A 15,939-nucleotide genomic window follows, 5' to 3' on the forward strand; every position below is an offset into this window, starting at 1 on the left:
GGCATGAAAATGCATACTCACGTGTTTTAATGCTGAAATTCGCTCAGTGTTTCTGCACCTGGCCCAACACAGTGGTTCTGGATGCAGACATACAACAGAGCAGGTGCCGGCTGATTAAGCACAGGCTGAGAATCAACCCCATGTGGCATTACCCTATAAGTCAAACCCCAGAATAATTTATTATTGAGCACACTGGTTGTATGAGGATTTTGGGGGTAACTTTACAGCTCAAGGGTGGTTGCTAGTTTGAAACTAGTCTGAAACATTCAAGCTACATTAGTATAAGATTTGTGTGACTCTACATGATCTCTAACAAAGCATATTTTTTGATAAATGCACAAAGTATTGTAGTCCTATAATCAGTTTGGCTGTCTGCTTTCCTCTTGTATTGGTATAAAGGTAGTTATGGACTTTTTAAATTTGAAATAACATCCTCGCATAACAAACTCTTTATATTTGCTGGGGTAACTAGGAAGACACAAGGGGGCAAATCTACTAAAGGGCGAACGTTGGCGAAAATTCACCAGTGTGGCGTCATTTCGGAAATTTGTCGATTTACTAACGGGCACTGTCATAAATTCTCTAGAGAAGGAGATAGACTCTTGCGCACACTCTTACTCTTACTTCACACTCTACCCCCAGGGGAATTTTCGATCTGGCGAATGGACGTAACTACACAAATTCCCTAGATGCGGATTTTACTGAATGTTACCTCTTGTGCCAGACTTGCCTTCGCCACCTCAGACCAGGCGAAGTGCAATAGAGTAGATAGGAATTCCTCAAAAAATAGTTCAACATTTTTCTAAGTCCCAAAAAAACGCTGGCGTCTTTTACTTTTTACAGGGTGATAGGCTGAAAAAGATTTTACTTTTTTTTTGGGTTCCCTTCTTCCCCCCTTCATTTCCTAAAATATGGCACCTAAACTATACAGTGGGCACATGTGTAGGTCAATATAAGACCTCTATTTTATATTATTAAGGTTCCCTGGTGTAGTGTAATGTTGTTACTGCAACATATACGTCCATTGTACTTTAACAATGGACGTAGCTAGCTCAACTTTGCAAGTGTTCGGAACCCTGGATGCAACTTTGGATTTTCGTGAATTAGCGTTGTCCTGGCGAATCTATGCCTGGCGAAGTGTTGCGATGTCAGCGAAGCTGTCGCTGGCGCAATTTCGAAGGTAAGTAAATTTGCCCCAAGGAATAATATTAAATTGTGTATCAATGTCCCGTGATTCTGCATGAATAAGATGTAAGTCTATAAAGTATATGACAAGCGGGGTGTTTTTGGAAGTGAGCTGTGCAAAATAAAAAATTATTCTAATACAGTTAATTAGCCAAAATGTAATGTATAAAGGCTGGAGTGACTTTCATGTCTAACAGTTATGTCCCATGTGGGCCACCTTATTAATTAACTTTTAGTATGATATAGAGAGTGATATTCTGAGACAATTTGCAACTGTTTTTTTATCTATTATTTATTGTGGTTTTTGAGTTTTTTCGCTTTTTATTCAGCAGCTCTCCAGTTTGCAATTTCAGCAATCTGCTTTGCCAGGGTCCAAACTACATTAGCAGACATGTATTGATTTTAACAAAAACTGGTATATGAATTGGACTGCGCCTGAATAGGAAGATGAGTAATTAAAAGTAGAAATATCAATCAATTTGTATTTTTAGATGGGGTCAGTGACCCCCATTTGAAAGCTGGAAAGAGTCAGAAGAAGAAGGCAAATAATTCAAAAACTACAAAAAATTAATTATTTTATTATTATTAACATGTATTTATATAGCACCAACATATTGCATAGCACTGTAAAGTAAATGTGATTATACAACTAAATCACATGAATTATATACATAGAACATATGGAGTTACATACATCACAATCAATACAGGTACAAAGAGGTGAGGGAGGCCCTATGCATAGGCATACAGTCTAAAGGGAAGGGAGTAATACACAAGGTGTGGGAGTGGGCAAGATCGAATTAAGTGGGTGAGAAAAGTGGTACTGTATGTGGTGTTGCGTTTGGTAGTTAAGCAGAGTGAGGGTAGGCTTCTCGAAAGAAATGCGTTTTCAGAGATTTCTTGAAAGCAGAAAGGTTGGGAGAAAGTCGGACAGAATGAAGACCAATTGAAAACAAACATATAATTGGCCATTCTATAAGATAATATAAGTTAACTTTAAGGTGAAACACCCCTTTAAGTACCATATCTTATTAGATATAACTATCAACTATCAGTGCTGATTGATTCAGTATGAAGCCTTCTCTACTTTCATGTGCCAGGTTTCACATACACTCATATACCATATAAAGGATGCTTTGTAATGATATTCTGAATAACAGAACTGATTCAGTGGGAGTAGTCATTAGTGTAAGTAGACATTCCTGGACCTCACAGTGAAACCATTTTAGGGCCACCCCAAACTTGAAAACAAGAAAGTGTTTCTTAAATACACACTGAAATTCTATTAGGACCCCACTGGGCCCTTTATAGAGCACTTATTGAGTTTGCTGTTCTCCCTCACCTATATAGAACAAAAAATATCTATTCAGTAACTTGTGACCCATAAGAGATTTAATTTTGGTACATGGTACAACTTAGGGATAGAAAGGGAAATATTCTTGTTTATTTAGTTCCCAGACAGGCAGGGTCTAGTTTTCCTTTGTTTGTTGAAGCCTCTCATATATAAAGGGTCAATAGAAGCACATTAGCACTTGAACTTTACCGCTGCACTAGGTATATACAATATCTGGTTGCCAGGGCAGGCTGCAAGTTGTAGATGAAAAAGTTGGTGGGGGGGGGAATTTGCTTGAAATGCCTCTTCTAAAGTGAATTTGCAAATGACATGACAAAATATATAAAAACTGGTTTGAGGGGGGGGGGTAGGAATGAAGATTGTTAATTGGACAGCCATTTAAAAAATTCCAACTTTCTCTTTTAAATAATTCCCTCAACCTAATCACCCCTCTCCCATTATCTGGGAAGCCCCACCCCTTTTTCAATTGAACGTCGCTTTACAGTGGAAAGGTCCCTTGTTATAGAGCCCTAAACTGTTTATCTAAATTGTATTGTAGCCAATAATATCATTTATAATCAGTGTCGGACTGGGACACCAGGGGCCCACCCAAAAACCTTAGACCAGGGGCCCACCAAAAAAACTTAGGCCAGGGGCCCACTCTCAGCGCCATTATTTTTCCTCTCCTCACTCAACCTCTATTTTCATATTCTGTTTTCTTTACATATTATAATCTTTTATTTCACCTATTTAGCCTCTGTGTTCTCATAGAAATAGGGAATGGCCATTAAATAGGCAAAATGTTTATCAGCATGAGGGACCACTGACACCTGGGCCCACCGGGAGTTTTCCTGGTATCCTGGTGGGCCGGTCCGACACTGTTTATAATCAGAGTCCAGAGTGAGTCATGGAAGTTGCAATCTGACATCTAATATTTTGTAGCAGGATCGGTAAAGGGTAAATGATTTCTTAGAACAATGAGCTTCTTTGAGGTTTTGGCCAAGCAAGTGGCATGAAAATAATTGATGTACAAAAACTTGTACATCTCATATATATATATATATATATATATATATATATATATATATATATAGAGATATATATATATATATTATATATATATATATATATATATATATATATATATATATATATATATAAAACAAACAAGGGAAAGTTGTGCTCACCACTAGTTTCCAAAATCATTAGGCGGGGGTGCAATGAGGCTGTGACCACAAAATACATATAGACAAATACAAGATTCCTCTGCACTCAACCCATTATCAATATATTTAAGACAGAGACATTTTGTGCATACTGCTACTGAAAAATGCCTTACCCTTTAAACAAAACAGGGATTGTTTGTCCATATATTGCAATATATTTAAGCTGGCCAACTACGTCAAAGTCATCCCATATCTGGCCAGTCCTACGCTCAATTTTCATCTGATTCATTAAGAATTCAATGGTTTAATTATACATTTTATAAAAGGGACGAATACGTTTTACCTGCAACTTACTAGCTGCTTTCAAAGTAAAACTCCCAAACTTGGCTGCCCTTTTATATATATATATATATATATATATATATATTATAGATATATTTATATTTCATACTCAACTCATAGACGGCTCCAGTTACCTCAAGTTTCAAGTCAATTAATGTCTGCCCGTGTGCATGTTAAGTTGGAAAACATCAAAAAGTCCAGTTACATGTATAACTGATTTAAATATAATCAGTTATACATGTAAACAACTCAGAAGGCTCCATAAATGTGAGTACATAAGATTATAGGTTTAAAAGTCTTCTATACAGGGATATCAACAGGTATTTTTGGTTCAAATTATGTGAGATCCCGCTCAGAGCAATAACCCTGCATATCTACGGGCCCTGTCTCACGTGCTCTGGCATGATACCACAATGGGCCCTGTCTCAAGTGCTCTGGCATGATACCACAATGGGCCCTGTCTCATGTGCTCTGGCATGCTACCACAAGTCATTTGGACACAGACTGTATTTTCCCCTGCCCATAAAAGGCCCCAATTCCATAGGGTATGGTCAGGTGCCACAAGAACAGGTAATTAGAGTTTTTTTTTTTGCTTAGCTTCAGTCTGCCACCCCAAAATCCCACTCCTGCCTATCTGACCAATAAGATTCTACCATTCCATAGTATTGAAGAACTAGCTAGCTACCAAATAGCCAATCACAGCCCTTATTTGGCACCCCCTGGAAATGTTTTCATGTTTGTGATGCTCCCTAACTCTTTTTACATTTGAATGTGGCTCACGGGTAAAAAAGTTGGGGACCCCTGCTATAGAGGAAGCAGATCTTGGAGTCGAGAAGGGTCCCGGGGAAAAGGGGGGCCTGGACCACAGGGTCTGGTTCCTCTACAGCCGAAAACAATACCCCCTCCCAGCCTCTCTGTTGCAGGGAAGGGGGACACAAGCAGTTGGGAAACTCTGAAGTGGGGTGGGTAGTAGGCGGACGTGAGGAGCGGGCAGTTGGGAGGGATGCTGGGGATCTCAGTGTGGCGGGCCCCTCTGAAGATTTTTTTTTGCAGGGGTTCCTAGCCCACTCTAGTTATGCCACCAGGGTCAGGCTGGTGCATTTGGGGCCCACCAGGTTCTGGACCTCGAGGGCCTCCACGCACATGTGCAAAAGCCGTCGCACATGCTCAAACGGTGGGTGCCCGGCACGCATGAGCGAACATTAGGCAGCTGGTGCACATATTTTTGATCTAGTTACAGCTGATCGGGGACCGGGTCTGGGCCGGAGGGGGCTCATAAGGGCCGGGCCCACCAGGTTTGACGTCATTTTGGGACTTCGCCGATTTACTAACGGGCGCTGGTGTAACTTCGCTAGCGAAGGAGATAGACTAGCGCTACTTTGCACTCAAAGGGACGTAACTACGCAAATTCACTAAGATGTGGATTTTAATGAACGTTATCTCTTGCGCCAGACTTGCCTTCGCCACCTCAGACCAGGCGAAGTGCAATAGAGTAGATAAGGATTGCTTCAAAAAAAGTCCCAAAAAACGCTGGCGTCTTTTCCTTTTTTAAGGGTGATAGGCTGAAAAAGATCATAAATTTTTTTGGGGGTACCCTCCTTCCCCCCTACATTTGTTAACATATGGCACCTAAACTATACAGTGAGCACATGTGTAGGGCAAAATAACAACTCTATTTTCTATTTTCCTTAAAAAAAATTGAAAATTTTTCTAAGTCCCAAAAAAAGCTGGTGACTTCAGTTTTTTAGGGTGATAGGCTGCAAAAGATCGTAGATTTTTTTAAGGGTACCTAGCTTCCCCCCTACATTTCCTTACATATGGTACATAAACTATACAGTGGGCTCATGTGTAGGGCAATATAACAACTTTATTTTATTTTATTAAGGTTCCCTGGGCTTGTGTAGTGTAATGTATTTGCTGCAACATATACGTCCATTAAAATTTTACTTCCTGCTGCATGCAAATTAGCCAACGCTAGCGTAACTTCACATTGCTTGCCGAATTAACGCTAGCGAAACTTCACTTTACTTGCCGAATCAAAGCTAGCGTAACTTCACTTTGTTGCTGAATTAACGCTAGCGAAACGTCACTTTGCTTGCCGAATTAACGCTAGCGAAACTTCACTTTGCTTGCCGAATTAAAGCTAGCGAAACGTCACTTTGCTTGCCGAATTAACGCTAGCGAAACTTCACTTTGCTTGCCGAATTAACGCTAGCGAAACTTCACTTTGCTTGCCGAATTAACGCTAGCGAAACTTCACTTTGCTTGCCGAATTAAAGCTAGCGAAACGTCACTTTGCTTGCCGAATTAACGCTAGCGAAACTTCACTTTGCTTGCCGAATTAACGCTAGCGAAACTTCACTTTGCTTGCCGAATTAACGCTAGCGAAACTTCACTTTGCTTGCCGAATTAACGCTAGCAAAACTTCGCCATCGTTCGGCGCCCTGGATGCAACTTCGCATTTTACTGAATTAGCGTTGTCCTGGCGAATTTTCGCCCTAGTGAAGTGTGGCGATGTGAGCAAAGCCGTGGCTGGCGAATTTCCGCAGTTTAGCGAATTTGCTCCCTAGTCAGCAGCACAAATGTTTAGCAACGCAGAGTGGTTTCAACAACAAGCTATTGTCTTACAGATGTGATATCAAATTAAACATATACAAGTCTTTATGTGCATTGACCTACATTTTCTATATTATAATAATACTTACAAATGGAAGACAAGTGTATTAGTATATACATATTATAAGCGATGTCATGTAACCCCCGGGCAGATACAGTAAGGCGTGAGCTGTACAGTGAGCTGATAAAGAGACAGCCCTGGGGCTTCCCTACTGATGACGTCACACGGGCTGCCAGGCGATCACTGATCTGGATGAGCGACTGGAGGATGTGCCGGCCGGTATGAGTGGGACACAGGGGCAGTGATCGGCTGCTGCAGCAACATGGCATCTCCCAGCTACACGTACGGAAGAAGATAAAGAGTAGGTGAAACTCAGCACATTGTTCTTTCATATTTTTGGGAGGGAGGGAGGGGAGGGGGGCTGCACCGAACACTTCCTGTTTGTTTCTCCTACCAGCATCATCCCTCTATAGACTTCTGAAAGGCTTGTAACAAATGAGAAAGACAAACTGTACCAGTACATTAGGTGACAGATAAATAAGTGACAGATAGAGACACATGGATAGAAATATGACAGATAGACACATGGATAGATTCATAGTTAGATGACAGATACATTTCTTCCTCCAGACATGAGCAACTCTGGCTGTTCTCATCTCTGCTGCTGCGCAAGGCTATTGATTTTGAGAACTACATTTCCCAACATGCAAAGCCAGCTGTTGACTTTGCCACTTTGCTCTACAGGGAAGGAGAGGCGGGATGTAGGAATATGAATAAGAAGGAGGATATTTGCATGCCTGCAGCCTGCCATGCATGAACACTGTAACACACACACACACATAGGGCTGCCCTTGTTTTTGCATCACTGGCCCCTCCCACTTCAGCAAGGGGACATATATTAAAAGAAGTACAGTTGGCTGAAGTCAGACTCACTGGGCCCGTTGCCAGGGCAGGAAATGTAAGGTTACCCTCTCTCCCCCTGTAACGTTCCACTTGGATGAGCTGCCTCCCTAAGTAATGCAGGAGTTTGGGAGAAACTAGACTGTGCTGCTCTACTTAGTGGCCACAACACATTTACTCTCTCCCCTTTCTTCTTCTACGGCTCCTGGTACCAGTAACATGCACAGATCCAAGAGGCAGAGATGGTTTTCTTCCACGTGGGAGCGGCTTTCCAACATCGGCTTGTCAGATGTGGCTCTCTGGTTCCGCAGAAGATTGCCCATTTTAGAGTGGGCCCCCAAGTACAACGTGCGGGAGAGTCTGCTTCCAGACACAGTCTCCGGGCTGATGCTGACAGTGCAACAAGTAACTCAAGGTACTGTGTCCAACCACTTGAAACTCTGCAGGGGTGCAACATACAATAGGCAGCAGGGGTGTAACATACAATAGGCAGCAGGGGTGCAACAAACAATAGGCAGCAGGGGTGTAACATACAATAGGCAGCAGGGGTGTAACATACAATAGGCAGCAGGGGTGTAACATACAATAGGCAGCAGGGGTGCAACAAACAATAGGCAGCAGGGGTGTAACATACAATAGGCAGCAGGGGTGCAACAAACAATAGGCAGCAGGGGTGTAACATGCAATAGGCAGCAGGGGTGCAACAAACAATAGGCAGCAGGGGTGTAACATACAATAGGCAGCATGGGTGCAACAAACAATAGGCAGCAGGGGTGTAACATACAATAGGCAGCAGGGGTGTAACATACAATAGGCAGCAGGGGTGCAACATACAATAGGCAGCAGGGGTGTAACATACAATAGGCAGCAGGGGTGCAACATACAATAGGCAGCAGGGGTGCAACATACAATAGGCAACAGGGGTGCAACATAAATAGGCAGCAGGGGTGCAACATACAATAGGCAGCAGGGGTGTAACATACAATAGGCAGCAGGGGTGTAACATAAAATAGGCAGCAGGGGTGCAACATACAATAGGCAGCAGGGGTGCAACATACAATAGGCAACAGGGGTGCAACATACAATAGGGAGCAGGGGTGCAACATACAATAGGCAGCAGGGGTGCAACATACAATAGGCAACAGGGGTGCAACATAAATAGGCAGCAGGGGTGCAACATACAATAGGCAGCAGGGATGTAACATACAATAGGCAGCAGGGGTGTAACATACAATAGGCAGCAGGGGTGTAACATACAATAGGCAGCAGGGGTGTAACATAAAATAGGCAGCAGGGGTGCAACATGCAATAGGCAGCAGGGGTGTAACATACAATAGGCAGCAGGGGTGCAACATACAATAGGCAGCAGGGGTGTAACATACAATAGGCAGCAGGGGTGTAACATACAATAGGCAGCAGGGATGTAACATACAATAGGCAGCAGGGGTGTAACATACATTAGGCAGCAGGGGTGTAACATACAATAGGCAGCAGGGGTGCAACATACAATAGGCAGCAGGGGTGTAACATACAATAGGCAGCAGGGATGTAACATACAATAGGCAGCAGGGATGTAACATACAATAGGCAGCAGGGGTGCAACATACAATAGGCAGCAGGGGTGTAACATACAATAGGCAGCAGGGGTGTAACATACAATAGGCAGCAGGGATGTAACATACAATAGGCAGCAGGGGTGTAACATATATTAGGCAGCAGGGGTGTAACATACAATAGGCAGCAGGGGTGCAACATACAATAGGCAGCAGGGGTGCAACATACAATAGGCAGCAGGGGTGCAACATACAATAGGCAGCAGGGGTGCTGTGTTATTCCCTTCTGGACTTTACCAGCCTGGGGCTCCCTGACACTGGCACCGCTACAAGTTTAGTCAGGGAGAGTGCCAGCAATTGACTGACAGTGCAACAAGTAACTCAAGGTACTGTTTCCAACCACTTGAAACTCTGCAGGGGTGTAACATACAATAGGCAGGAAGGGTGCAACATACAATAGGCAGCAGGGGTGCAACACACAATAGGCAGCAGGGGTGCAACATACAATAGGCAGCAGGGGTGCAACATACAATAGGCAGCAGGGGTGTAACATACAATAGGCAGCAGGGGTGTAACATAAAATAGGCAGCAGGGGTGCAACATACAATAGGCAGCAGGGGTGCAACATACAATAGGCAACAGGGGTGCAACATACAATAGGGAGCAGGGGTGCAACATACAAAAGGCAGCAGGGGTGCAACATACAATAGGCAACAGGGGTGCAACATAAATAGGCAGCAGGGGTGCAACATACAATAGGCAGCAGGGATGTAACATACAATAGGCAGCAGGGGTGTAACATAAAATAGGCAGCAGGGGTGCAACATGCAATAGGCAGCAGGGGTGTAACATACAATAGGCAGCAGGGGTGCAACATACAATAGGCAGCAGGGGTGTAACATACAATAGGCAGCAGGGGTGCAACATACAATAGGCAGCAGGGGTGCAACATACAATAGGCAGCAGGGGTGCAACATACAATAGGCAGCAGGGGTGTAACATACAATTGGCAGCAGGGGTGTAACATACATTAGGCAGCAGGGGTGTAACATACAATAGGCAGCAGGGGTGCAACATACAATAGGCAGCAGGGGTGCAACATACAATAGGCAGCAGGGGTGCTGTGTTATTCCCTTCTGGACTTTACCAGCCTGGGGCTCCCTGACACTGGCACCGCTACAAGTTTAGTCAGGGAGAGTGCCAGCAATTGTATTTCAGCAACAGCCACATGTTGTTTATACTAAATCCTCAGCGTAGGGACAAGAGGGTCCTGTTACCATTCCTAATGGGCTTCACTAGTAGTGTAAGGGATTAATTGTGAATGCCACAAAGTCAAACTGCCTTCACCCCTGTAGCTGATGTTGATCTGTATCTCCCGCATCATTTCAGCTGTTATTAAATCATAGCTCCCAGCATCCCCTGATAGCCCGAGGCTGAAACTGTAGCAAATGAACAGCTGGAGTCACCCAGTTATGACACCGCTGCACTCTGTTTACCTCTGGATATTGTGAGAATTTAATAATTCCTAATAAATATAGGTATGGGATCCATTATCTGCAAACCTGTTGTCCAGAAAGCTATGAATTACGGAAAGGTTGTCTCCCATACGCGCCATTTTATCCAAATAATCAACATTTTAAAAAATGATTTCCCTTTTCTCTGTAATAATAAAACAGTAGCTTGTACTTTATCCTGACTAAGATATAATTGATCCTTATTGGAAGCAAAACCAGCCTATTGGGTTTTAATGTTTAAGTTAATTTCTAGTAGACTTAAGGTATGAAGATCCAGATCATGGAAAATCCCAGGTCCTCAGCATTCTGGATAACAGGTCCCATACCAAATCTCATTATAATAATTTAATTGATATTAACTGATGGGATTACACAGTACGAGCACCCAACATGTATCAGTCCCTTGTGTGGGTGTCCCTGAAGGCTTCCCATTGCACAGATAGGGACCAATCAGAGTCTTGTTTTCATTATTCTAAGTGCATGGGTGCAAATATTATCAGCCATCCCTAGAATGCTGGGATAGTGCTGGGTAAAGGGACCTGGGTTATTTAACAAGTCGGCATGAATGTGATAGGATTCTTAGACTGTAAGCTCCTCAGGTGCAGGAGCCAATATGAATCATATATAATGTCGGCACTATGTAAATAAAGTATAAAATACTTCTGACAGGGGCAAGCAGTTCATGCCTATTTAGTCTGTTTTAGACACAAACATTAAAAATTCAAGGCACAATATTAACTTTTTTATAGGTAATATTTGTTTAATTTCTGTGTTATAGAGCCGTCTATAGAGTAGGTGAAACATACCTTTCTCAACTTTTATTAGTCTGTGTTTAGTGTATACTGCCCTGTGCACTCGTGAAACAATGCTGTAAATCAGGAAAGCTTTCAAGCCAAATACGGCAAATAGATTTTGTGAATCAAAAATACATTTTATAGAAAGTTCCGTAAACAGAAGGCAAAATCATGAACCAAATCAGCACAGGTATGTGATCTGTTATCCAGAAAGCTCCAAATGACGAGTTTAGGCCATCTGCCATAGAGTCGATTTTAGGCAAATTATTATTTTCTTATGATTTCCAAATTACGGAAAAAACCCTTATCTGGAAAACCCCAGGTCCCCAACATTGGGATAGCAGATCCCATACCTGTATTTGGTGTAACAATATTTGGTAGTAATATTTGGAGTAACCAGATGGACCCAAGCAGTTGGTTGCTCCAAGCATACTGGAGAATTTAGGAAGGTTCTGCTGCAGACTTTTGTCTGTTTTACTTTGCTTCAGTCTGTGCAAGTTATCCGAGACTGGCTTGGTAATGTTGAGATCAGGGCTCTTTGGGGCCTTACTGTATCTGGCATAATTCTTGCACCTCCCTTTTGCTGCATATAGTTTATTATGGTTTGGGGTTATTGTCATGCAGTGTGCTCAGGGTCGGATTTGGCCGGTGGGAACACAAGGGAAAAACCCAGTTGGCCGAGTTGACCCAGGCCCGCTCCCTGCTCTGAGCCAGGACATTGGGCTTTATTCTCCCCACCCCTTATTGCAAGTAATAGGTACTGGGGGTACTGGGGGGCCACGGATGTGGGCCCCAAACACCCCACTCCAATACTGAATGTGTTTTATTGTCTACATTTGCAGACCATTCTCCAGCCAAAATGGGGGACTGACTTCCTTCCAAAGATTTCAAATTTTGATTCATAAATTCAGGGCACCTGTTGCCATTTTTCTGTACCCCGTTGCATTTATTTACCAGACGAAGTGCACAAGCGCCCTATTTTCCTCCCAAATACCATTGGGGTCATGTGCAGAGTTGTGTCTACTGCAATCGCGCACCCCATTGTGCTCAATAGTTTTCAGCAAATTGCAGCTAGCATCTTCAGAGTGGGGATGGTGACAAGTGTGCTGAACACAACAGAAGTCTGTAGCGCACATTGTAGGATCCTTGGAATTGTTATCACATCCAGTATGGCCCCCAATGAATTGACTGACTTGTTAGCACAGTAATTAAGGAATTATTTATAAGAACGTCTTATTATAGAGTTGCATAAACTGTTATAATAATAGTTCAACCATTAGTCCTTTTGTAAAACCTGCCTACCTTCTAGCTCAGTGCTGTCCAACTGGTGGCCCAAGACCTCTCCTTGTCTGGCTCCCACATGAAAGTCTGCCTGCTGTGAATGCCTACCTTGTCTATCATTACTGCGATTAACTGGTCCCTGCATTGTTCACACCTCAAATTCAGGATATAAAATCCTGTATTGTTTACACTTGTAATCCCCCTGCATTGTTCACACCTGTAACATCTCTAACACCTGTACTGTCCACAACACAGGCCCTGACTGAAAGTGCCCACATTGCTCACCTGTTCACACCTCATGCCCTATGCTCCCTATGTGTTGTGTCATACTCAACCTGCCCTATGCTCCCTGTGTGTGTCATACTCTGCCTGCCCTATACTCCCTGTGTGTGTCATACTCTGCCTGCCCTATGTTCCCTGTGTGTGCCATACTCTGCCTGCCCTATGCTCCCTGTGTGTGTCATACTCTGCCTGCCATATGCTCCCTGTGTGTGCCATACTCTGCCTGCCCTATGCTCCCTGTGTGTGTCATACTCTGCCTGCCCTATGTTCCCTGTGTGTGCCATACTCTGCCTGCCCTATGCTCCCTGTGTGTGTCATACTCTGCCTGCCATATGCTCTCTGTTTGTGTCATACTCTGCCTGTCCTATGCTCCCTGTGTGTGTCATACTCTGCCTGCCATATGCTCCCTGTTTGTGTCATACTCTGCCTGCCCTATGCTCCCTGTGTGTGCCATACTCAACCTGCCCTATGCTCCCTGTGTGTGTCATACTCTGTCTGCCCTATGCTTCCTGTGTGTGCCATACTCTGCCTGCCCTATGCTCCCTGTGTGTGTCATACTCTGTCTGCCCCTATGTGCTGGGGGTGGGTGCTGTGTTATCCACAGGGGAGGAGGAGGCATATACATTTAAGGGTATGTTTTAATATGACTTAAATTTGTCACATACTGTACGAGTGATGAGCGATATCCCTGCAGTGAGCACCATCCATTTGGTTTTGGTGCACTACCACCATTAATGTGGACATGGTCTTTAAAGTTCTTGTGGTGCCATGGGTGTGGTTTAATGTGGGTGTGGTTTAAAAACAGGGAGTGGCTAACACTGGCCTCCATTATTGTCCCTCCACCACGTAGAGCAGAAAAGTTCCGTCCCTTGGTATCACAGAAGTTGGTCAGCACTGTTCTAGCTGATTGTTTTTGGCACTATGAATTTGTGTTCATGGGGGAAGGGGGGGGGGCTCAGTCCTGAATATTTGTACCTATTACTGGGAGCTGCCTTACTGCTTGCTCTCTCTGAACCCTTCTTCATAAGCTGCTGTATTGATGCGGTAGTTACTGCAGTCTATAGAGAATGCTGCAGATAAGAAAAGCAGTATGGTAGCACTTGTATGCAGAAATTATAATAAATTATAACCTACATTTACATTTAATGGTTCACTAACCCCCCACCCGCACAATGCTTTGTTCAGGTTTAATTTATATTTCTCCTGTATTTGTTACAATAAAATCCCCATCATGTGATTTTTGAGTATGTGGGAACGCCAGGGCTCAGTTTGTTAGACTCGCTCCACTGCACTTCACTTTCTAAGAAACCAATGTAGAAAGTCATTTTCAAAGTCAGCCCTGGACCCCTGCTGGGTAACCCTCTCAGTTACAAGTGAACTCATTTGTAGAAAATTAATTAAAGCTTCTGAAATACCAACAACAGCTTAACAGCTGCCTGCAAATATCCCTGGGTGGGCCTCCAGTTATTCCAAACACTGAGAATACCACACATATTAGTGCCCTGACCAGAATCAAACCCAGGCCTCCATCTTTGATGGCTGAAAATTCTTAACATTGCGACCTCATATGGCCTAAATTAAAAGATGTATTTTATTTTTAACTCTTAGTATGATGAAGACAGTGTTATTTGAAGATTTCTGTTTTTTAAATATGTTTTTGTCTGTGGCTCTCAGGTGTCGAATTTCAACTGATATCCGGTTGCTAGGGCTTAATTACCCTAGCGACCAGGCAAGAGCGGGCGTAAAAGAAAGATAAGCAGTACAAAATAGGAATCACAATAAAATCAAAACCTCAGAGTCAATGCATTTTTGGTTGCCAGGGCCAGTGTCTGAGACAGGCCGCTGGGCTGAGAATTCTAGAAAGATACAAAATAAATAATAAAGACGAATGACAAGTTCCTTACAATACGTTACTGTATAACATACAAGAAATCTATAATATACCATCAACAGATCCTTACAGGGGGGGTAGGGGTAAATGTCCCGTTATTATTGATAAAGAGTAAATGAGACACAGTGCTGCGCAATATGTTGGCGCTCTAAAAATAATGATAATAATAATAATAATAATAATGTTCCTATTTGTAATCTATTTCATGACAAGGGGTTTATTTATTAACAGTGGGCAAATTTGCACCTGGGCAGTAACCCATGGTAACCAATCAGAGGATAGCTTTCAGTGCTCAACCTGCAGCTGTTTGAAAAAAGCGAATTACTGATTGGTTGCTATGGGATATTGCCCAGGTGCCCACCGTTTATAAATGAGCCCCACTTGTCTTATTAAAGGAATAGTAACACAAAAAAATTGAAAGCATTTTAAAGTAACTAAAATATTATGTACTGTTGCCCTGCACTGGTACAAGTGGTGTGTTTGCTTCATAAACACTACTACAGTTTATATAAAGAAGCTGCAGTGTAGCCATGGGGGCAGCCATTCAAGCACAGGTTACATAGCAGATACCAGATGCACTCTGTAGAATCCCATTCTATTCTATTATAGAGCTTATCTGTTATCTGCTAAGTAGCCTGTGTCTTTTCTCCTTTTTTTAGCTTGAATGGCAGCCCCCATGGCTACACAATAGCTTATTTACATACACAACTATAGTAGTCTTTCTAAAGCAAATAAATAACTTCTACCAATTCACTATTTATTGATTAATTACTTTATAATACACAAGAGCCATGAATATCCAATAAATTATCCTTATAAACGGTGCTTAGTGATGTCATCTGTAATAATCGGCGATTAGTGATGTCATTTCTGTCACATGACTCACTGAAACTTGTGTATTATAATAAATAAAGTACCTACTGTTTCAAAATATGAGGATACTAGAAGTCACCTTGGAGATCCTTTGGCCTCGTGTTTTTATATGGTCGTGTAACTTATAATATCCTTATATTTTACTAGAGGGGGTACTATCCACTATAATGCTTTTATTTTTGGTGTTACTGTTCCTGTAAGGTGAATT

General features: G+C 42.7%; 1 protein-coding gene across 3 annotated transcripts in view; it reads left to right on the forward strand.

The window, feature by feature from the left end:
* The first annotated feature begins 6,884 nt into the window (after positions 1–6,884).
* slc26a7.L (solute carrier family 26 (anion exchanger), member 7 L homeolog) overlaps positions 6,885–15,939 on the forward strand; it is a 61,180-nt gene continuing 52,125 nt past the window's right edge. For 2 of the 3 annotated variants that reach the window (XM_041566546.1, XM_041566547.1), the window contains exons 1-2: positions 6,885–7,004; positions 7,388–7,958. In XM_041566546.1, coding sequence (XP_041422480.1) covers positions 7,763–7,958 — 196 coding nt within the window. In that variant the 5' untranslated portion in view covers positions 6,885–7,004; positions 7,388–7,762. The remainder of the gene's footprint in view (positions 7,005–7,387; positions 7,959–15,939) is intronic. The other variant, XM_018268126.2, reaches the window with a different exon arrangement.

This window comes from Xenopus laevis, chromosome 6L (assembly GCF_017654675.1).
Source record: "Xenopus laevis strain J_2021 chromosome 6L, Xenopus_laevis_v10.1, whole genome shotgun sequence".
Classification (NCBI taxonomy): Eukaryota; Metazoa; Chordata; class Amphibia; order Anura; family Pipidae; genus Xenopus; species Xenopus laevis.